The following is a 24,728-nucleotide window of genomic DNA, read 5'->3' on the forward strand; positions in this document are numbered from 1 at the left end:
GTTGGGTTGTGTGGAGGTTGGAATGTGTGATGTGTAGGAGACGAGTGTTGGGTTGTGTGGAGGTTTGAATGTGTGATGTGTGGGAGACGAGTGTTTTGTTGTGTGGAGGTTGGAATGTGTGATGTGTATGAGACGAGTGTTGGGTTGTGTGGAGGTTGGAATGTGTGATATGTAGGAGACGAGTGTTGGAATGTGTGATGTGGAGTGTTGGAATGTGTGATGTGGAGGAGACGAGTGTTGGGTTGTGTTTGGTTGGAATGTGTGATGTGTGGGAGACGAGTGTTGGGCTGTGTGATGTGGAGGTTGGAATTTGTGATGTGTAGGAGACAAGTGTTGGGTTGTGTAGAGGTTAGAAAGTGTGATGTGTATGAGACGAATGTTGGGTTGTGTGGAGGTTGGAATGTGTGATATGTGAGAGACGAGTGTTGGGTTGTGTGGGGGTTGGAATGTGTGATATGTAGGAGACGAGTGTTGGAATATATGATGTGGAGGTTGGAATGTGTGATGTGTAGGAGACGAGTGTTGGGTTGTGTGGAGGTTGGAATGTGTGATGTGTGGGAGACGAGTGTTGGGTTGTGTGGAGGTAGGGATGTGTGACGTGTATGGAAAGGGGTGTTTGGTTGTCTGGTGTGGAGGTTGGAATGTGTGATGTGTGAGAGACGAGTGTTGGGTTGTGTGGAGGTTGGAATGTGTGATATGTAGGAGACGAGTGTTGGAATGTGTGATGTTGAGGTTGGAATGTGTTATGTGTAGGAGACGAGTGTTGGGTTGTGTGGAGGTTGGAATGTTTGATGTGTTGGAGACGAGTGTTGGGCTGTGTGATGTGGAGGTTGGAATGTGTGATGTGTAGGAGACGAGTGTTGGGTTGTGTAGAGGTTGGAAAGTGTGATGTGTATGAGACGAGTGTTTGGTTGTGTGGAGGTTGGAATGTGTGATGTGTGGGAGACAAGTGTTAGGTTGTGTAGAGGTTGGAATGTGTGATGTGTAGGAGACGAGTGTTGGGTTATCTGGTTTGGAGGTTGGAATGTGTGCTGTGTGAGAGACGAGTGTTGGGTTGTGTGGAGGTTGGAATGTGTGATATGTAGGAGACGAGTGTTTGGTTGTGTGGAGGTTTGAATGTGTGATGTGTGGGAGACGAGTGTTGGGTTGTGTGGAGGTTGGAATGTGTGACGTGTAGGAGACGAGTGTTGGGCTGTGTGGAGGTTGGAATGTGTGATGTGTGGGAGACGAGTGTTGGGTTGTGTGGAGGTTGAGATGTGTGATGTGTGGGAGACGAGCGTTGGGTTGTGTGGAGGTTGGAATGTGTAGTTGATGTAGAAGACGAGGGGTGGGATGTTTGATGATGTGTTGGAGACGAATTTTGGTTTGCGCGCGCGCGCGTGCGTGCGTGCGTGCGTGCGTGCGTGCGTGCGTGCGTGCGTGCGTGTTTGTGTGTGTGTGTGTGTGTGTGTGTGTGTGTGTGTGTGTGTGTGTGTGTGTGTGTGTGTGTGTGTGTGTGTGTGTGTGTGTGTGTGTGTGTGTGTGTGTGTTTACGTGTGTGTTAACGTGCGTGTGCGTGCTTTGTGTTTCTGAGTGGAGTGGACCTAAGCCATTTAATCGTGTCGAAGTGAATAAAGGCGGTTATAGCATTGTTCTCAGGCGTATGCTTTAAATGGAATCGCCCGGCGTCGGAAGTGATCAAACCTTAATACAGGACAAATATATTTTACATATTATATTATATTTTGTCATAAAAGAACGCTCTGTGGCATAGAATAAAACACTTTGAGACGCCTCGATACATATCACATAATTTGTATAGCATGGGGAGTATATATGAGACAATTTCGGTGGGTACTTTTTCAAAACAACCACATTTCAGTGCTTTTTTGTAAGAAACCGAACGAAAACACTGTTTTATATATTACGCAGCGTGCATGTTCATGCATTATTTCTTCTCAAGTGTATATGATAGTTTACTGATTCATTTGGTCCTCATAGAGGGTAAAGCGTTTGTTCGCAAAGGTCCGTGTTTGATTCCCAGTCTGAATTCACGGTCTATGAAGTATTTTCCTGGTGTCCCGTGCCATGATATGGCTGGAATATTGCTGAAATCCGCGTAAATCCGTACTCTTTGTGTAAGGTTAAATGGGACGATGGGACAGAAATGTTTGGACACTTGGCATAAAGGACATACAGGACATTAAGGTCAGTATCGGCAGGAAAATGATACCATAGAAATGAGACTCTTGAGACTGAACTCAGTTTCGTCCCTTGGTCCTGCCAGGATCTGCTTGTAGTAGGTTTGCCCAGAACCTGATCATGAACCTTCGTCTGTTGGCCGTCTTTGTCCATAGAATACGTTGACGATCTGCGTCACGCGTCTGCGCCAGATGCAAACACTGGTTATAGATAATGAGGGTGAACGGGGGTCCAGGTCGCCTAAGTAGTCGCAATTCGTTTAGCAGAGTTGCGTCCCATATGATTGTGGGTTCGAATCCCGGTTTGTCCCGATTATGTTTGTTTGTCAGCACCATACCTGTGGGAATTACCAAAAAGGTAAAGAGTCTGAGAACTGAATCATTTTGGGTTTCCTGACACATTATTCATTAAGCTGAGTCAGTGACGAGTTGGTTGGGGCCGTCTTAACAGTATTCCAGCAATATCACGGCGTGTCAGCTTAAGTGGGAGGAAAGCCCGAAGTGATGCAGATATAACTGGAATACTGTCAAACCCAACTCACTCATTCACCATACACCAAGCATTTAGCGGAGAACATGGTTATAATGAACGCGAGTATAGCGTATTTCTTTAGCTCGAGATATGTTGATATTCATTTATTACATTCCGTCAGAATTTTATAGTTTTAAGTATTCCAGAGCTGTCGGTATCATGACTCATATTGAAGGTCAGTGTGTCAGGTACAGCTTCGCACAGAATCAACATAATTTTAAGAAAAAAGAAGGTGAGAAAAACATATTTGTTTTTCAAGATGAGAAAACATTTTTCTCACCTTGAAAAACAAGTATGTTTTTCTCACCTTCTTTTTTCTTAAAATTATGTTGATTCTGTGCGAAGCAGTACCTGACTCGGTTGATGTATGCCATCGTATGCCAATGGTGTAGATTGATTATCATGATGTCAATCACTGGATTGTCTGGTCCCACGACATTCATCCGACAGGCGAGGTTTCAGTGAGTGTCTGCATGCATGCTAGGGCTTCAACGGGTCCAAAAGTATGGACTCGAGTACCGGAGGGGTGAGACTCGGCTCGTGCTCGAGTACCCGCAATTATACATCTGTTCAATAAAATTGGCAACCGAGTCAGCGAATCTGAGCACCGGGTCCCGTTAGTCGCCTCTTACAACAAGCATGTGTTACTGAAGACCTATTTTAATCCGGATCTTCACGGTTGGTCAAATAGCTCATTCCTTTTCAATGATTTACTCTCCTGAGCTAGAAATAGAAGATACTATAGAACCATTGTCTCTGTTTTAGCAGAGATGTCTTATGATGCTTGGAAGGTGCGGGTGATTTTCAGTGTAGATAGTTTGGGCGGCACAGCGGGGGTCACCCAAACCAAGATCCCCAACATTACCCAGTGATATTTTACTGTAACTTCACTGAATATCGAATCAAACCAGTTGACATGATCTAAGTGAACATTAACCAGCCGACATTGACGTCATAAATATTTGTATAATGATCCGAAATATTTGTAGTCACCATAGTAAAGGAAACGAAGGATGGTGTTTTAACAGTTTAACCTTGGATAACGTGGATAATAATTACATTGATAACGTTATGTTTCTAGCTTAGCCAGCACCATAGCCGTGCTCGTGGGTTTCACCAAAGAGGTAAACGTCCGAGACCTGCATCACTTAGGGATTTCGTCCCATATACACCTGACTAGCCGTGTTATAAATGGAATACTGTTCAAAGCGGCGTTAAGCCCAAATCACTCACTAATCAGGCACCGCCTCTGTGGTGTAGTGGATAGAGCGTCTGTCCAGACAAAATAGTAGCAGGAAGAATTTGTATTATTGTGAATTCCCTAGTTGTAACCCCCCTTTACTAAAATAAAGCGTCCAGTATCTATTTTTTTGCTAATAAAAAAGAGATAACTATTTTAAGGGTACAATGTATATGTAGCAATATAAACTGACGCCCAAAATAAACTTTACAACCTCAAAAATGAAATTGCAAAGATTTGAAAACACAAGTTCAAACTAAATCAATGCAAAACACGTGGCCCAAACACACCAAGGCTCTTTGCAGAAAGTGATACACATTCACGGCACGTTTTTTGAATGGAAACTGTGAAAATGTGAAATACGCGTGCCGCTTGGGCAGCCGAAACTAGACGTGCAATAAAGGTATATAAATAATACGGACAGATACAATGTCAGATATTCGCACTGATAACAAAACACCACAAAACCCGAACAACGGGAGCGGGCACTGGGTATGATACAGATGGGAGCCATCCATGCCCACATTGCTAGGACTTTTGGTTGTTTCCGTGTTGTTGTAACTAACCTGACACAACGTTACAGACGGACCGGGCAGACATCCGACATGGAAAGAACAGGCGGACACAGGGTAACTACGCCCAATGAAGACGGGTATTTGCGTACTTTGCATAATCGACTCCTGACAGTGACTTCATCAACGACGAATGCCTTAGGGCATGTGGTTAATCGACATACAGTGTCCAGGCGACTCAGGGCTCGAGGAATTAGGGCTTACAGACCTCACAGAGAACGAACGTAGGCATGTTGCGTTCGGGAGGTTGTGCCTTGTGGGGGAGGACTTCGTGGGCAGGAGAGACAACCACTGGTCATCGTTAACGGAAATTGCCGTTGTCGCCTCACCTACTTCCGATTTCATTGCTATGTATAATTTATTTAATCTATGAAAACAAAGATACCAAGATACTTATGTTCATTTACTGTCTCTAACGTTTCACCGTGTATTCGCAAAGATAGATTTCTTTGTGTTACCCTAAATATGATTAAGTTAGTTTCGGAGCTTTTATACTCAGCTTCCAAACTTTGCAAAAGTCATTAAATTTAGATTGTTTAGATTGTAATGCATATCCTGATAAAACCTTTCGTTCAAGAATATGTTACAATATCAATTGATCTTGCACTTAATCATATTCCTTTACGTTCATGGGTAAATGAAAATGATTCCACATCATAAAGAAACTAAATAAAATAGGAGAAAGGTTTCCCATTGTCTTACTCCTGTATTATAAGGGGACAAATCTGAGTAGATATTTGCGTTCCTCACACAAGATTTAATATATATATATATATATATATATATATATATATATATATATATATATATATATATATATATATATATATATATATATATAATCATGCGAAAGAAATTCCATTGACTCAAAGTTTATTTATTTACTCCACAATCCTGGTCTCCATACATTATTTCTAAAAATATATAAATGTACAATGAAGCTTTTTCTTTCTGAAATTTAAAACTTCAGTTATTCTTTTCATTGAGAACATAATTATGATCTGCAAATTCTGACAAATGCAAACATACAAGAGAAGTTATCATTTTTGACATCACAACTTTGATTGTTCTTTTGATGTCTTATCGCTTTTTTATATGTTCGTCTTTATCAAAGGCTTCTTTAAATCAGTATGTCCCTCAACAGCGTATATATATATACGTGGTCGGAATAGTGACGTTGAAAAAGTTCAAACGGTGTAGCAAATTCTCAACACCTTGAATGCACGGCTGAAAGGTCAATTGTGGAAGACCTCTCTAATCTCCCTCTTGTTGCCATGACAATCAGTAATTATAAGAAGCATCTGTTTTGTTGGAAACTGCCCCTGCATTGAACAAACAGAGCAGGGAATCTTGACATATTTATTTTCACATAAGTAATTGAAAAAGAAAAAGAAACATTCCAGCTGCATGAAACAATAAGAATACATCATATTAAATTTATCATACCATCCAGCCTAGCTAGGCTTATGAGACACTATTTTAAAACAGATATACACTAGTAAGTTCATACCTAATAGAAAAATGAAATAGATTAAAATGTATTAAAATATACAGATGTCAATCGACTAAGACATCGTTAAACATTTCATTAATAGCTGATACTAAAAGTTTGATTAACGAGGCGTCAGAGCTTGACATGACGTCAGTTAACACAGTAAAAGTCTTATCAGTTAACATAGTAAAAGTCTTATCAGATGATTTAAAATCTAAAAGATTAACAAGTTTAAACCTAAGATCATCATAAAAGCTACAATAAAAAAGAAAATGAACTTCAGATTCTAGATGATTACAAAAAGGGCACATTAAGTGGCGTGGGAGGTTTGTTATAGCGACCAGTCTCAATGTGGAGGGGTAGATTACCATAACGTAATTTAGTGAAATTTCGTCGCTTATTTCTTGATATAATGGTTTGTAGATAGGGCTCCGGTCGACAATCCTTCTTAAACAGCCTTTAAGTGCGAAGTTTGTTACCATTAAGATTTCTCCGGTCATTCCGCAATTCTGTAAACCATTTTTCTTCATCCAGTCTGTAGAGGCGCTGTTTAATTTGAGACACAATTCTCTTGATGGATGCGGGTGATATCAGAATACCCATTATCTGTAATTGCCTACCCGGCTTGAGAACACTACTGGCAAAGGAACCTTTCCTACCTTTAGACCAGTTAAGAAGTTTAAAAGTAAGTCTGTCACTTGGTGTTCGAGATAGTTTGACAAAATATCTGAAGGCTTCAACTCTCCTACAAGTAAGGTAAGATTTCCATCCCATTTAACCTTGTACTGCGATATTTGATGTAGTTCGAGGTACACCGGTACCTAGGAAGAAACGACATGCTCTTTGCTGTACATTACTTATTTCCCTGTGTCCATACAGTCCCCAGATAGGCGCACCATACAATAATATAGGCTGTACAGTTGACTCGTACAGTTTTTTGAAAACATCATAAGCCATGTCACCACACTGCCTGTACTTGGTGATAAGAAGGGATAAGGCCCTGCCTATTTAGCTATTTCCTTGATAGTATACTTCAAATTCAAATGTTCTTCAAACCACAATCTTAAGAACTTGTATGAGTGAGTATAATCTAATAGCACGTTGCAGCAGTTGAACTGGAAGACTGAACGGCCAACACTATTCAGTCTAAAATGCACTATTTTGGACTTATCTCTGTTAATGCTGAGACGCCATCTACTACACCAACTTGATACAACATCCAGCATATTTTCTAGTTTCCCCTCAGTAGGGGCAATCAGAACTATGTCGTCAGCGTAGAGTAAAGCAGAAACGCACATCGCGTCAATTGTAACTCCATCATTCAACTCGTCAAGTTCATTTGCCAGGTCGTTAATATATAACGAAAACAAAGTCGGAGACAGTGTGCATCCTTGCCTGACGCCTGTCGATACTTTAAAGAGTGGTGTTACGCAGCTATTAAGCGTACTGCGCTTGTAGTATTATCATACAAGGACTGTATAGTGTAAAACATTTTCCCGTTGATCCCAGCTTTTAACATTTTCAGCCAGAGACAACTTCGGTCAACGTTATCGAAGGCTTTCTTCAGATCAATGAAACAGGTATAAGTTGAGCTTTTGGAGTCACGCCTTCCTTTTAGAATAGTATACAAACTATATATGTGGTCAAAGCAACTCCTCTTCTTACGGAATCCATTCTGCGAATCTACTAAAATATTTCTGGAGTCCAACCATGAAGAGATTCAATGATTCAGTACATCACAGTAGATCTTAGAAGGGACTGAAATGAGTGATATTCCTCTGTACGTTAATGGCAGTCGCAAGTCATTGTCACCTTTAACTATAGGATTAATGATCGACTGCTTCCATGTACTAGGTATTTTACCTTTCTCAAAACATACGGTGAATAATCTGAACAGAATATCTACACAACTGTCATTTTTTAAAACTTCAGCTTTTATATTGTCAATTCCCCCCGCCTTACGGTTTTAGCTCTATAAACCGCGTCGCGAACCTCCTCTTGTGTAATTTAACTGTTAAGCACACTCGCCTCATGCTGCATGGCGTTACCGTTAGTTAACAGTGTTAGCTCACGCTGAACGTCAGGAAGGTAGCCGCTATCATAATAATCATAAATCTTAGGCTTTCTCTCATTCACTATTCCAATATTACCAATGACCTTCCAAAAGTCTGCATCGGCTTGGTTAAGCTTGTCAAGTAAGCTATGCTGTTTATCCACTTGGTGACGCTTTCTATTCAGTCTGTCAAAAACTTTCCTTTCAGCACAATATGTTTGCTTCAATTTGGCCTTGGCATTTGTACTGTCTTTGCACTGCAGCCAGTCCCGTTCACACTTTGACATAATGTCCGACTGTTGCTGAAGCTCCTCACACCAATAAGGCTTCCTGAAGGACTTCTTGTTTCCACGATTTGGTTTCTTGTCTTGCAACACTGGCAGCTTGAGATCCATTACCTTATGAATCAGATCCACAAAGTCATCATACATTTGATTTATATCACTTGTATCTGTCAGGGATTGATTAATCCTGCGAATTGTATGCTCGATTAGGGGAAGTGAATTTTCATCCATTAGGAAATCCACGGGTATGGTTTTGCTGTCATAGCGTTTAAAGTCATTTCCCGAACGTGCAGATATAGAGCAGTCACGTTGAGCTTGAGAGACTCGCGTATCTGGTGCATCACTGATTAGGCCTGACAGGTTTACCGTATATGAGAGTAAAGAATGATCGGGGATTGAGCTAGGGACATTAGCATCGTAATTATAAATGAGAGATGACATAGTTAAAACTTCAAAGTCAGAAAACATGGAAAACTGCTCGTGAGCTACTAACACATAATCGACAACGGAACGCCCTAAAGTGCTGATGTAGGTAAAATCATTTCCAGATTTAAAACGACCAAAAGTTCGTATCAACAAGAAAGTCTATCAACACTTCACCGTGAGTGTTAACTGTATCATCGAGGATGTCCCGGGTAGGTATAGAGTCCACACCTTGTACAAAGCATCGTAATCACCTGTTCTGGCATTAAAATCTCCACATATCTGGACAATGCCTAGAGATTGATATTCGTAGACTTGATTCATCAAGGTGCAGAAGAATCCCTCCGGATCTATCCTATGTGACGATCCACATGGTGGGAGATAGCACACACATACATATACACGTACGCCATTATTGAGAGATTTGAGTTCTAGCCAAACAATACCATCAGTACAGTTATCGACTACACTGCAGCAAAAGGTTTCCAAAATAGAATTTTTTACAAAAGCACCGACTCCACCCGATCCGCGTTTTGATTTCTTATGCAGATTCTTCCTATTGTTCCCAAAATATGTATAGCCCTCTAAAGATAAAACATCACCTTCCTTAAGGAAAGTTTCGCACAACGCAATGATATCATATTTACCAGATAAAACAGCAAAAGATCTAAAATAAGAGTTCTCTTGATCATATTTAGACTAACCACGACAGTTCCAACAACAAAAGCGCCACACAGAGTCCTATTTCTTATTTGATATCAGTTTTGTACCGCGCACATGAAAGTCATTGCCTTTACCAAGATGCTTCAGTACAGTCCTGAGCGACGCTTGGGTGTTTAGTGTGTCTCTGGAAAGTTCATTTTCTATATACGTATTTTCATATTTGTTATTGTTTTTTAAAGTTTAACTCAGGGACACCAGGAACAAAGAGAACGAAGGCGCTCTTCAAACCTAATAAATGTAAATTTGTCATCTCTTCATGGTATGCACCGAAATCAGTTTGGGTAATAATGAACAAATTGTATGCCTTTTCACTATTAAACACCCCTTGCTATCTTGTCTACTTATACATAGAAAGGTATGTTTAAAAGGGCAAATTTCATTAGTTCACTATTTTAATCAAATTGAGCACACAGGTAGTGTTTTCCATTAAAGAAGATATTTGTAATGTGATGTTTGAAGAATATATCGCAAGGTCCGACGTTCATACAGTTTGGCCCTCACTGTCTGAAGGTTCATACTCCAATGAACTCACACAAAGTGAAGGTCAATTCTTAAATAAGATTTTAGACATGGCTGTGTTTCCAGAATCTTGGAATATAAGTATGATTGTTTCATTATATAAATCTGGGTCAGTTTGTGAACCAAGTATTTATAGAGGCATTACACTACTAAATGTTATGGGACAAATCTTCACGTCAATCATAGAAAAACGTTTGAGAATATGGATGGAAGTAAATGATTTACTGTCCGAGTCTCAAGCAGGGTTCCGACCAAACTACTCTACTTTTAATAATTTGTTTTTTACAAGCTCTTTGTTCTTAGTATTTGTGCAAAAACAGAGGTGGCTTTTATTGTGTATTTGTTGACTTTAAAAAAGCTTTTGACTCTGTTGATAGGACAAAATTGATGTATTTACTTATTACTAAGGGATGTCATGGTAAAATGTCTGTACTCTTAAAAAAACCATGTATGCATCAGTCAGCGCATGTATAAAGATCAATAATGAACGTACGGACTGCTTTACAACATCCTGGGGTGTACGACAAGGTTGTGTTTTAAGTCCGTTGTTGTTTATATTTTTCATAAATGAACTTGCTGTAGATCTGCAAAATAGTTGCCAACATGGGATATTTGTAACAAAAGAAATAATGGACATTATGCTCCTTCTCTTTGCTGATGATGTTGTTTCTTTTCCTATTCTGTAAATAGCTTGCAAAAACAGTTAAATGTGTTACAGAGTTACTGTTCAAAATGGAGCCTTGAAGTACCGGTAAATTTAAATCTGAATAAAACCAATGTTGTAGTTTTCAGAAAAGGTGGTATTGTTGCAAAACATGAAAAATGGTTTCTTGGTTCGTCTGCCTTGAGTGTAGTCACTTACTATAAATATTTAGGTCTTATGTGTTCTTCTAGATTGTCATGGTCTATGGCATGTAAGCAATTGGTTGTTCAGGCGTCGAAAGCCATCATGCCTCTTTATAATTTATTCAGGAAAAATAGGTTTTGAAGTAAGGGGTGCTAAGTATTACGCTGCAATTGAAAAAGTTCACACTTCATATTTCAAATGTTTTCTAGGTGTTGGTAAGTTTGCCTCAAACAAGGCAATCCTTGGTGAAACAGGCCGTAGTAATATTTTTGTAGCCAGCCAATTAAGGGTATTTAAGTATTAGATTAAGTTACTTAGAGTGATGCCTGATAGATACTCATATCATTGCACAATTTTAATGTAAATGTATGTCAAATGTCCAAAGACGGTGATATTGTGAACTCTATTTGTACAAACTGTTCATCTGGAGAAGTAGAGGATGAATACCATGTCTTACTTATATGTGAAACGTATCCCCATTTAAGGTATACATTTCTCCCCATGTTGCAAGGTATTTTTATCGTCAGTTAATCATTAATCTGCTAAACTCTGAAAATCCTGATATGATCCATGCTGTTTCTGTATTCTTAAAACATGTCTTTAAGATGAGCAATGTGTAACTTGATAAAAATCGTATCATGTACATCACATGACAAATGTTAAGATCCAATCTGCTTTGTACTATGGGCCTTGATGCCTAAGTTACTGAATAAACTGTCTGTCTTTTCCATGAACATGAGCTCCGTCAACAGTAGGCTGCTGAGAAATTAGTTCTAAGCCTCGATGCGTTTTATATCGCAGCAGAAAGTATTTGAGACAAGTAGAATTAATTTCATGAGGATTCTCAAAACCTCAAAGGATTTCCTTTATATTTTGCAGTCTCGGGGAAGTACCAAATAAAATTCTATCAAAACATCTGATTTTTCAACTTTGTACTCTACTATCCAACGTGACCAACTCCAGGGAAAACTTAATTCAATGATATATGGGGCATTTATAAAAAAAACCGTGGTACCCATAGATATAGTTACATATCTATCTCAAGAGGTTCGGGACAATTTGTGGAGAAATAAAAGCAAATGCCATCTGGAGTTCACTGAGAAAACGGTATGTGAAATGCTGGACTTCCTCGTACATGACATCTGTACATAACATTTAGGACTAAGACGTAGGCAGCCCCACGGGCACCAATAGTGCTCCCCGTCTTGCTGATCTGTTGCTTTTTGCATAGGAATCGGAATTCATGCGAGGATTGGAAAAATCACGACAATGTAATTTGGCCAAGAAGTTTAACGTAAGCTTCAGGATATGCATCGATTATCTGATATCGTTTAATAACCATCAAATATCCAATTCCCATTTACTGATTTACGGGCGCGGTGGGGTAGCCTGGTGATTAAAGTGTTCGCTCGTCACGCCGAAGACCAAGGTTCGATTCCCCCACATGGGTACACTGTGTGTAGTCCATTTCTGGTGTCCCCCGCCGTGATATAGCTGGAATATTGCTAGAGCCGAGCAAAACAATATGCTCTCCACTGATTTATCCACCAAAACTAGAAATAAAGGAGACAAGTGAAACCGCCTCGTCTCTTTCATGTTTAGACCTATGCATAAAGATTCTCAGTGACAAAATAACATCTCCACACGCATGTATGACATGAGTGATGTCGATGAGATTACATAGTCGATAATACTCTTGTCAAGAAAAGTAGTCTTCCCAGAGTATCTTGTCCAATACGACCGTTGCAAGGAAATAAGTCCAAATTCGAGCATAATTCTATTGATTTTGCACCTGAATTATTTCTATATTTCAAATCTCAAATCAATTATATCTATATCCAACTCTTCAAGGACATGTTTTTCTGTGGTTCAATAGACACACAGATGTCTTGTTTTAGAGTTGAAATCGACCATCAATACAGCACAATAACTCAAAGAGACAGTGTGTAATATAGGTGTAATATTTTGAACTTTCTGGTGGAATGTACACAACTCCAAAATAAAGACCTTGCTTAATGTCAAATAGCGCATTTGACATTTTGATCCAGAAAATACTTATACATATTCCTCAAGGTATGTGCATGCTGTGCATATTTTTCTGCGATAGCTCTTGTTCTTCTCAAAGCGCTACTCCTATGTTAAACAGAAAGGCCATCAATATGTATGCATCAAATACATCTTTTTAGCTGCTTGGAAACCTATGATAAAGTTGTTCTCAAGTAGATCCATGAATTCTGGGCGTTCTTATTGTTTCATTATTCCGCACACATTCAGAATAAGAAAGTGCAAATTATTTAACAACTGTCAGTAGCATTGATATTATCTTCAGGTAAGCTTAGTGGCAGTGTATTCACATTATGATGGTGATTTTGGGGTGTTTAGGAATCCCGTTGTTAGAAGTGTTACTAGTGTGATCAATATCGTCAACAATATTCGTATTAATGGCATTATGTTCGGTGGTTCTCAGAATAAGTTCAACATGAACGGGACATAGTTTTGCACAGCATCGCAGTCGCAGTCGCATCAACAGTGTCAGGCACTGGTTTCACAGTCACCCAAACTTTTCCCGAACACCTGGTTCCATCACTATTTGATGGTGATTCATGGACGCTTGCTCATGATATGGTCGGAATTGTACAATCGACTCTGCTTTTGGCAGAGATTTCTTACGAATATGGAAAGGGTTTTGTCGCTTCTATCTTGTGATCCCACTTGGAGTATGAGCTCAAATATTGTGAAAAGTCTCCTAGCTGTTCACTATCAACACAGGGTCATACAGCCACCAACATTATTTGATATCCTACAGTATTGAAACTTAAGGTGCCTACAGTATATAGCTATGGTTTAGATATCTCTATCAGGGTATGTTACACAGTGTTCAAACTTAAGGTGCCTGCAGTATATAGCTATGGTTTAGATATTTCTGTCAGGGTATGTTACACAGTGTTCAGACTTAAGGTGCCTGCAGTATATAGCTATGGTTTAAATATCTCTATCAGGGTATGTCACACAGTGTTCAAACTTAAGGTGCCTGCAGTATATAGCTATGGTTTAGATATCTCTATCAGGGTATGTTACACAGTGTTCAAACTTAAGCTGCCTGCAGTATATAGCTATGGTTTAGATATTTCTATCAGGGTATGTTACACAGTGTTCAAACTTAAGGTGCCTGCAGTATATAGCTATGGTTTAGATATCTCTATCAGGGTATGTTACACAGTGTTCAAACTTAAGGTGCCTGCAGTATATAGCTATGGTTTAGATATCTCTATACAGGGTATGTTACACAGTGTTCAAACTTAAGGTGCCTGCAGTATATAGCTATGGTTTAGATATCTCCATCAGGGTATGTTACACAGTGTTCAAACTTAAGGTGCCTGCAGTATATAGCTATGGTTTAGATATCTCTATCAGGGTATGTTACACAGTGTTCAAACTTAAGGTGCCTGCAGTATATAGCTATGGTTTAGATATCTCTATACAGGGTATGTTACACAGTGTTCAAACTTAAGGTGCCTGCAGTATATAGCTATGGTTTAGATATCTCTATCAGGGTATGTTACACAGTGTTCAAACTTAAGGTGCCTGCAGTATATAGCTATGGTTTAGATATCTCTATCAGGGTATGTCACACAATGTTCAGACTTAAGGTGCCTGCAGTATATAGCTATGGTTTAGATATCTCTTTCAGGGTATGTCACACAATGTTCAAACTTAAGGTGCCTGCAGTATATAGCTATGGTTTAGATATTTCTGTCAGGGTATGTTACACAGTGTTCAAACGTAAGGTGCCTGCAGTATATAGCTATGGTTTAGATATCTCTATCAGGGTATGTCACACAGTGTTCAAACGTACGGTACCTGCAGTATATAGCTATGGTTTAGATATCTCTATCATGGTATGTTACACAGTATTCAAACTTAAGGTGCCTGCAGTATATAGCTATGGTTTAGATATCTCTTTCAGGGTATGTTACACAGTGTTCAAACTTAAGGTGCCTGCAGTATATAGCTATGGTTTAGATATTTCTATCAGGGTATGTTTCACAGTGTTCAAACTTAAGGTGCCTGGACTATATAGCTGTTGTTGTAAACATCGCTATCGGCGTACGTTACACTGACTGGTGTGTTTGTGCATGTTGGATGACAGGCTGGTGAACTTAAGCCTAATAGTAACATAACAACAGTTTATGCCGCACATACAGCACTATTGATATGCAGTGTTATATACTACAGGCACATGTAGTAAACTGACACACTATGAAAACGTGTAGTGGAGGGAAATATTATTCAGCGAACTGACAGAAAACAAAGAAATTGGTATGTGGTAGTGAGGTCTGAAGGCTTGAGACATTACAATAATGTTTGAATCCTCATTCACGTTGTCATACCTGGACGTAAGCTGCCAGTCATTTGTTACGTAAGGGTCAAAATCAACTATGCATTTTAGATGTGTTTCTGTATTGAGGGTCGATGTGCCTTCCTTGTCGATGTCTTTTCGTCCTTATACGGATTGGCAGGGATGACAAAGTACATGTATACTCACATTCAGTTATTGACACACGAGTGTTTATGCTCATCATAAGATGCAAAAGGGTTTTATTTAAAAACCTCGGTAACTTTTCAACATTGCTGAGACTTCATAATGTATTTTGTATGATACTTCGTGTTATAGAAAAATGAGGAGCTCGCTCAACTTTACAATAATGTAATCATTTATTGATTTTTTTTTAGCGAATTAAAATATTAGCGGGATCATGCGATGCGTTTAAATCAGAACGTGTAATTCTGTCTGTATTGGTGTGTTCTGTAACTTTTGCGAAGGCCCAATTACACCCAGCTGAAACTCTTGCGCCGATTATACGCTTCTTGAATCTAGACCATGTATGTCGGACATCAATCACAATGATGCTTATAAACATTGCTGGCGCATTCGCACCTGGCCGCGTGTAAAGCATGTATTTTACGTTGTACATATTTTTCTTCCTCGATTTTTAGAAGCCAACATATTATTTAATATTGAAATTACATATTTTTTTGGGGGGGGGTGGGGGGTAAAATTCTTCTCAAAGAAAACATCCAAGATTGATGCCACTGGCATGGCCACTGAACAAAAATCATTTTGTCATTTCCCAAGATCAGTTCAACCGATCACCTGTCACCGATGAACGGTTGTTTCTCGCTGTCAGTCACCTGACATCCAAGCGCTTGCATTGCGTCATCGGGCAGGCGACCAATCAGAACGCGTTAATCGGGCACAGAGGCAGGGCGCTTTTACAGTGATCTTTCTTGGCATTGTTCATAAACTGAGCTTACATGTCTAATTTGTCAGTACATTGAAGTAAGGAGGTTTAAAGTCTCATGCCGGTCTGATGAAAAGCCACTTGAACTGATCGTCACTGTTGATCACATCACTCGGAACAAGGTGAGAAAGACTTGAACAGGAGCAAACGCGTGTTTCAACCCATCCGCACTTCAACAACTTATTGTTTATTCCACTAGCCAAAGTGACAGAGATGCTTCGCACAGAACCTGTATCTTGCGAGGTGACAAATTCGTCAGACTTTGCACCCTGTGCTGAAACAAGGAGAGAAAAGCCGTATTACAACGACGTCAGTGGTGGCACGTTCACGGCTCTGGAGGGCCTCAAGTCCTTCTACTGTAGTCAGGGAAGTACCCAGAGGCAGCAGGGCACCTACGGACACCAGAGTCCAGACTCTGCAAGCAGGGATGACAACTCGGAAAGTCAGGACACAGACGGCTACTCACCCCCAAATTCCGCCACCAACTACACATCCCTCCAGCCGGCCCACTACGACCACTCCCCAGCGGGTCCACCCCACTTTGATATTCCTCAACCCGCTTATGACCACCCTCAGTCCCACTACGACCATGATTCTTCTCGAGATTCCATGGCTCCCTACCATCCTTCCGACAGCCTTCAGGGACGCTACCCGTACATGAAACCCTACCACCAGCCCTACTCTTCCACCGTGGAAAGTGAGGGGCTTTATTCAAGGGTGGATTCTCCACCTCAAGAGCTCCCTGTCCCTGAGTCTCCCACCCTGATTGACCCCACCCACGGAGGACAGTCTGGCAAGGCGTGCGTGTACCTGTGTAACCGAGAGTTGTGGCTCAAGTTCAACACGCATACCACGGAGATGATCATCACGAAGCAGGGAAGGTAAATGAACACACATACTTATTCCGAAATACGATTAATTTCAATCAGAAAAATCAGAAATTGTTCGGTGTATAATTATGTTCTTTGAACTTAAGCCTTCTTTGCACTTTCACTACCTTTTTTCTATTTCAAATATATATATTTACGGGTATTTCGAAAGAAGAAATTTAATGTAAAATTGTCCTAATGGTAAGAAGAAAATACATATTTTACCGCATGGACTAAATATAAATATACAAGTATATATATATTGTTCTCTTGCTTACTTAGATGGGATTTTTTATTAGTTTCTTGTTGTGTGATATCACAATAGCTCGATGAATAGCGCATAGTGTGATAATTATTTTTATCATCTATACCATTTTTTACCTGTGAAAATGATGTTTTAAAATTTGTTAGGGCTTTGTTAGGGCTATTTTTGTCACTGAAAATGTCCCTACTTTCGACAAAAACAAACAAATGCTATTAGAATCAAACAGTTAAAACTAGTTCACATCGAAACATGTTATGTGAAACAATCGAATTGTTGCCGCATTAAAGTATTTTAGTTTCAAGTTTAGTTTCTGATTTAGCAATTCAGAAACTACTTTCTGAATGTACATTAACGTAAAACATATATTTTGTAAATAAAAGCGAAAAAACCCCTTCCATAATCATAGGAATGTTCTGTCAAAAAGTCATTAACGAGGAAAGAAACAAGGGAATTGGTTTTATTGGTACCGATTCATTACAAAGACACAAGCAGGTACATACGGAGAACTATTTGGCCATAAATTGTCGTGAAAACAACCGATTAGAGAATTTCGTCTGATTCACCGACAGAGAAAGCGCTATATCATTACAGTTGTCTTTGGAAATGTTTATTAATTATTGTGAAAACAAAGTTAATCGCCCTACTCCACCACCGGGTATATCCAAGAACTGTCTTCACCGTTTCATTTGATTAAAATTGGGATTGTTTAAACTTAATGACAAATATTTAGGTTATAAAATCATGCGTCTTTTCACTTGAAAATGGACTGTTTATTGTTCATGAAAGTTCTACATGACACTTACTACATGTATATTTCAACTTTTGTTTGTTATAATGAATTTAACTCCTCATTGATACTTTTGCGCAAAAGTACAAATAATTTAGGTTTTGACGTAAAAAATCGTTTACTCTCAGCAAATCATCAAAGTTGTTTGTTATTAACGATGGTATATTTCATCCTTCACCAAGCTGATTGAATGTTATTACTATCATCTATTGCGTCTCAATGTTTATACACGATTTTAGAGAGGTGCAAGACGATGCCAATCTATCTGTTGACAGACAATTAAGATACCTGGCCGAAAACTTCTTTGTCGTGTGCCTTAAACAAACATATCACCTGTCGTAATTAAGATAAAAGATGGTTTAATTGGTTTCGTCGGGAGCTGAACTTGCTTAAATTGGCGGCACTGTTTTCTCAAGGTGCTGTTTGTTCAAGGATTAAAGGAGGTGTGAGCGCACGACCTTGATGTCAATTAACTGTTGGATTGTTACATTTCTAATCAAACTATCAATTTATATTTGTATTTGAAATTGGTCATTTTCCAATAATCGCTTCCGAATACTCGTAAAATATGTTCAAACAACCAAATTCTTATAAAAAATGTCTAGGGTAAGCAGTCACAAGCTCTTCTTATGTTTTTGATCAATATGTGGACTTTTTCGGTTTAAGGATGATTTAAATTGCCACAAGAACTGTTTGACTATTACAACAATCAATTTTCGTTGTTGTAACTAAATACAATTCGCCGTTTTGAACATTCCTACACAAATTATGGACGATTTTCAATATTTCTACAGGGACGAACTACTTTTGGGGCATAAGTTTCGCTTCAATATTATTTGATTGTTTTTAAACAATCTGTTGTCGGAGCCTTAATAAAAAGCAATATTGTAATCTGTGCTCTGCAGGCGAATGTTCCCGACTCTTCAATACAGTCTGGCCGGCCTTGACCCCTCTAAGCAGTATAACGTCTTCGTCGACATGATCCTCGCCGATCCCAACCACTGGAAGTTCCAAAACGGCCGCTGGGTGGCGTGTGGACAAGCAGAACAACTACCAACAAGTAAGTTCTGTCTCATGAAATATTATTATTGCATTCAATTCAAATGCAATAAGAACAATACGTTATATCTATTTTAACTTAATTTTTTCGGCATAATGTTTTTGAAACCGGCAAATTTGTTAACGTTTACATATATATTGAATATCAAAATTTCCCATCCTACCGTCTAAATTTCAGACAGGCTTGAAACATGTTTTTTTTGGAAAAACATATTTTACGTTTATGCCAACCACAGTTATTATTTTGTTGAAGGGTAAATAAGGTAATAAAATAGGGCTCAAATTTCATAAAAAAAGATATCTATGGCATCGTGTCGACAACGATTCAGATGTTACTATCACATGTAAACGTAGAGTAACATGTAACGTTTCTTCTTCGTACACAACTCGCGGCTAACAAAAATACAGTGACCCATATTTTACGTTTATGCCAACCACAGTTATTATTTTGTTGAAGGGTAAATAAGGTAATAAAATAGGGCTCAAATTTCATAAAAAGATATCTATGGCATCGTGTCGACAACGATTCAGATGTTACTATCACATGTAAACGTAGAGTACCATGTAACGTTTCTTCTTCGTACACAACTCGCGGCTAACAAAAATACAGTGACCCCACCACAACAAAAAACAGCCTCCGTCGAGGGATACATGTCCAGACAATCCCATAAACTATTATTAGTCCCAGGGTGAATAGTATTTTTTTGTTATTAGCTGGCTAGCTACGCTGTCTGGTAAGTGTTCGCAGTTTGGCAGGGGTCGCAGTAAGAGGTCTCGGGGGGTGGTTACCGCCGGGATGCTGCCTTTGACTAATTTAGTCCACCTACCGCCATGTAACAAAAGTTTAAGTTCTAATGTTTATCGTACCTTGAGACCATTTCTGAATCGACATATCGTCTGCCAAAACATCTGACGACCATGCAGGAGGAACCCCGCAGTGAATGTTTTGGCAGACGACAATATGTCGGCCATGTTGTTTACACATTGAACAAAAGATGATAGGCAGTGGGCATTGGTCTTCCCAGAAATGATCGTCAATTAGAGTCGGAATAATGAAGGTTATCTGACGTTCGTCATGCTTCCACCAAGTACCCATTGTCCACTGGAGGGGATTAGTCAGTCGAACAGCAATATTCCTTAACTATACTTCGGTTCAATCTGCAGGTCACTTACCGCCAATTATCACTTCTATTAACCCTTCTGAACATGTGACATTAACCCTCCGAGCGCACCTGCTGCCAAAAGTATACCACGGATATATTCTGTAATAGTTCCTAGTGAGTACAACATGGATATATGAGGAATAATATAGGAATATGTAACCTTAAGTTCAGTTGTCTGAATGAAGACTTGATCTCTGATATTTTTGAAGGTCTGGTCTAATTATTCTGTACAGAGGTAGCCTAATTAATGCGCGTGGCTGACCAAACTGTTGAAGGTTTCCTTCAGGAGTTACCAGCTACCCACACCTTCGAATAGACGGACGTATTAAGGAGACGTGGATTTGCATAACCTTACTGTCTCTCGACGCTACGTAACAATTGTCCGATAATGATTAATACTACCGTGATGAGCTAATTAGGAGAGTGATGTAATATAGCCTCGTAACGTAGGCTCTATTTGCATCTAGCTCTGACGGTGCCGTGGAGTAGATTTGTTTGACGTTGTGAGATCAGAACTATATTTGAAATTAATAACGATTGGGCTGCAGTTGATGCTTTTGTTATTAGCGCACTAATTATTATAACTGACTGGACCAGGACACATCAAATAGAGCGGGGTTTTACCGCTGCTGTTGTACTGCGATAATTATGGAAGCGTATTAGTGCCACATTCTAAAAAAAATAAATTCATCTATGTATGTGATATCATAATGTCAAGGTTACCCATACAGTGATACTGTCTTATGAAGTTGAGACCCTGGTTAGTTTCTTGTTTATACGAACTTTTATATTTCAAATAAAGGTGATTACATGTATTTAATTACTGTTAATTTAATTAAATGTTTGGAAGCACGTTGGTTGTTTACTTTCATTTGGCCTTTTCCTTATTTTTCCAAAACATATGTATCATCTACATAGATAATATTATTCTACAGTGTGGCGCTAATACGTTGCCATAGTTAATGCCGAACAAATAACATTCTACTGCTGTGACGACACAAGTAAATGATACGCTTCTGAAAGCTAACATAGTGCCGACATGAAAACAGCGTAGTTCATTGTGAAAGTTACTGCTCAATGTGAAATGTGCATAAACTGAGATTTTATTGGTGATAGAATGCATTTTAAGACATTGTGACATTCAATATGCTTAGAAACACTCGCGAAAATGGCGACAGACATTATACACAAGTTTTTAAGTATAGTTCTGTGCGGTTGGCAATTCATTTCCATTGTTGCTAGGTAACTCGCGCTGTATATACGTCACTCCAAGCTTGAGTGTTCCTGCCCTAACGAATGTGTTATCAACAAAGTCAGCAGGTGCTTCGTCTGAGAATGTTCAGAACTTTGTTAGGAGTGGTGACTCCCTTCCATTTTTTGTGATATTTTTTTTCATGCCCTCAATACATTTCAACACTTTTTATGCACATCCCCTCATAAAATAAATGACCAGTCACTAAATACTGTTTAATTATTTATTGTAAGTGTTTGTATTTCAAGCAATTATACATTTTTTCAAATGTGTAACGTAGATTATTTCCCCTCCAGCCGGCCGCGTGTACCTTCACCCCGACTCTCCTAACAGAGGCTCCCATTGGATGAAACAGGACATCGTGTTCGGGAAACTTAAGCTGACTAATAACAAAAATACGGACCAATCACACGTAAGTATTGTCTTTGGTGGAAGTGTTGTAAACATATTTTTATTTACAGAACATAGAGCATCTGAAGAAACAAAACATTACAACAATTTGACAGATACCTATATTCTGATTTTCTTGCTAGAATATTTGATCATTAACGTGCTTTGAATAAATGCAAATCTTATTTTCAGTGATATATAATACATCATTGTACGGGGAAATGTTTAGTCATTATGGCAGAATACATGGTTTAAGTGAGTGAATGTGGTTTTACGCCGCTTTCGGAAATATCCCTGCAAAATCACGGCGCGAGATACCAGAAATAGGCTTCACATACTGTACCTATGAATGGAATCGAACCCTGGCTTTCGACGTGGCGAGCTAAGGCTTCAATTACTAGGCTATCCTACCGCCGCACCTCTTTAAAAAAATCCGTTGAAATTAATGCATATTCACTGCAATATACAATACATGGTTCTGTTTGTATTAATTCAACCACCTGTTCATCACATTGTTTACACTTTTATTCTCGTTGTATTTTGACTTATGTGATCCATGTTTACAGATTGTGTTAAACTCCATGCACAAGTACCAGCCTCGTCTTCACGTCATCGAAGTAGGCGCATGCGCCCCCGGAGAACAGAAAACGTTGCTGACACACAGTTTCCCGGAAACTCAGTTTATCTCCGTTACTGCCTACCAGAACACCGACGTAAGTCTATCTCATTTGTAATTGAAATATTGTAAGACAATTATTTTCTTATTATAATTATCAGAATCCGAACCTTAGATTATTGTAAGAATTATTATTTAGGAAATCTTTAACGTGTCCTTCATGTGTACTAATCGGTTATTATATTTCAACAGATAACTCAACTAAAGATTGACCACAATCCGTTTGCAAAGGGATTCCGGGACAACTATGACAGGTAATTGTTGCCATGGATACACTCTGAAGTTCTGAGTTTTACCCAAAGTGATACAAATTATGACGCATTGACATCAGAACTGTAATACCTTGTTTATCCTTTATGAAAAAAACCCCTTATATACCTCGCATAACCTCCACATTTCCTTATCCGATATAATTACATATCCCCATGCTTATACGTATTGCCATCAATATATCCATATGTCTAGGGGTGACAACGGTTATTAGGATGGGTATACTTTTTCAAAATAAATTTGCAACAGCATGACTAGTTGTCATCCATATACGCATATGTCTAGGGGTGATACTAGTTATAAGGAAGGGTATACTTTTTCAAAATATAGGTGCAACAGCATGACTTGTTATAATCAATTTAGGGACTGGTGCCAGGTCTTATAAACTATGTATCGTTGGTCCAATGTCATCTTGTACATATATGTTTAGTTGTGGCATATAATTTTACTAATAAAATTTATTTGCTTCATTTCCAGCTCGGCCATGTTCCGATCTACCGAAAGGACGCCATCGCCCCCTGCAAGAGATTCTTACATCACCAAAGAACATCCATCCATGCCATACCCCCTCGGATACATGGTGGGACAGCCCCCAACCTCATACGGAAGCAGCTCCCAACGACCATATTCCTCGTACAGTGGGCAGTCCTACCCCGTAGCGCCCCCTGTCGTTTACGGTAGAAATCAGCACATTCCCGACTACAGTGTTTATCAGTACCGTGATAGCAACAGTGCTCAGCCAGAATATCAACCCCAAGGATTCCTTCAACATAACGACTCCTGTGCAAAGAACGACAGTGGTAATAGGTATATACCCAACTCCTACGTCCTGAACGGCCTTGAAAGCGGGCACTCCATGTACCCGGGGCCAGCGCTCCTGCAGTCTCTGGACACTCCATCAGGGGACCACGACAACGACATCAACCCCATCAACCCGGCCAAGAGAAGGCGCGTGAATGATCCTGACGACATGCCTTCCCATTCTAGAGCCAGACACGATTTCCGCTTGGACGATGAGGAACGTCACACTTCAAATAATGTAGCTTTATACGAAGACAGAGACATGGCGTCCTATAAATCAGGGGAGATAAACTATGCACTTCCCGCCCAACACAGCAACTATGCCGACTTAGCGCCCTTGAAAACGGAAGCGTCGCCTTACCATATTCCTGTCCCAGAAAGCTCATATTATTAATTGCTTATTTTGCTGTTACAGATTTTATTGTTATTGAATGCTTCTAACGAAGCTGAGCGTTTCATTGCTGGCTGTTTAATGCTGATATTACTTCAAGAATCGCAACGTAAAACTACAGAAAGTGATGTAATTGTATATACCGCAGGGGACTTATCGTCATGGACACGTGTTGTTTGGTGTTGTTGATCTGAATGGCACTGGCGAATGAAGAATAGGGACTGTATATCTCACGTCACGGAACATTTCATTGATTAATTTTGAAGTAATATTGAAACAGCGACATATCCGACAGTGCTCTGGTTGTGTTGATCACGTGACAGCATACGGGTATGCACTGGAGCTGACTGGTTGTCAGACAAATTGTTGTATTTTGAATTTGTTGCATTATCTTGCCACTGTGTTTGTTGTATGAGTGAGTGAACGTATCTTAACATATATCAGTAAACATGAAAAAGAGCACTTTTACTTTGTTTTCCTTTTCCATTCAATGTGATCGTAGATTAACCTCAGGGCCCTCTTGCATAAAGCAATCTTAGCGCTAAGATGATTGTAACTCCCATACTTAAACATAGGCTTACGGTAGTCTTAGGGCTAAGGTTGCTTTGTACAAGTAGGCCCAGGTGTGGTGAACCTT

General features: G+C 39.4%; 1 protein-coding gene across 1 annotated transcript; it reads left to right on the plus strand.

The window, feature by feature from the left end:
- Positions 1-16,194: 16,194 nt before the first annotated feature.
- LOC124131738 (T-box transcription factor TBX6-like) lies at positions 16,195-24,094 on the plus strand. Its single transcript, XM_046495209.2, has 6 exons — positions 16,195-17,049; positions 18,995-19,149; positions 21,860-21,975; positions 22,520-22,666; positions 22,822-22,883; positions 23,377-24,094. Exons 1-6 carry the CDS (start codon positions 16,382-16,384, stop codon positions 24,092-24,094), a joined length of 1,866 nt encoding a protein of 621 aa, XP_046351165.2. The 5' UTR covers positions 16,195-16,381.
- Positions 24,095-24,728: the final 634 nt, after the last annotated feature.

The sequence above is a fragment of the Haliotis rufescens genome, unplaced genomic scaffold (genome assembly GCF_023055435.1).
Source record: "Haliotis rufescens isolate VD_foot unplaced genomic scaffold, xgHalRufe1.0.p SCAF_104, whole genome shotgun sequence".
Taxonomy (NCBI): domain Eukaryota; kingdom Metazoa; phylum Mollusca; class Gastropoda; order Lepetellida; family Haliotidae; genus Haliotis; species Haliotis rufescens.

Bases quoted from the DNA above. Each gene is read 5' to 3' on its own strand.
- LOC124131738 (XM_046495209.2), top strand. From the start codon at position 16,382: ATGCTTCGCACAGAACCTGTATCTTGCGAGGTGACAAATTCGTCAGAC. The intron at 17,050-18,994 runs GTAAATGAACAC...TGTGCTCTGCAG, and splicing joins ATCATCACGAAGCAGGGAAG to GCGAATGTTCCCGACTCTTC. The intron at 21,976-22,519 runs GTAAGTATTGTC...CCATGTTTACAG, and splicing joins AAAATACGGACCAATCACAC to ATTGTGTTAAACTCCATGCA.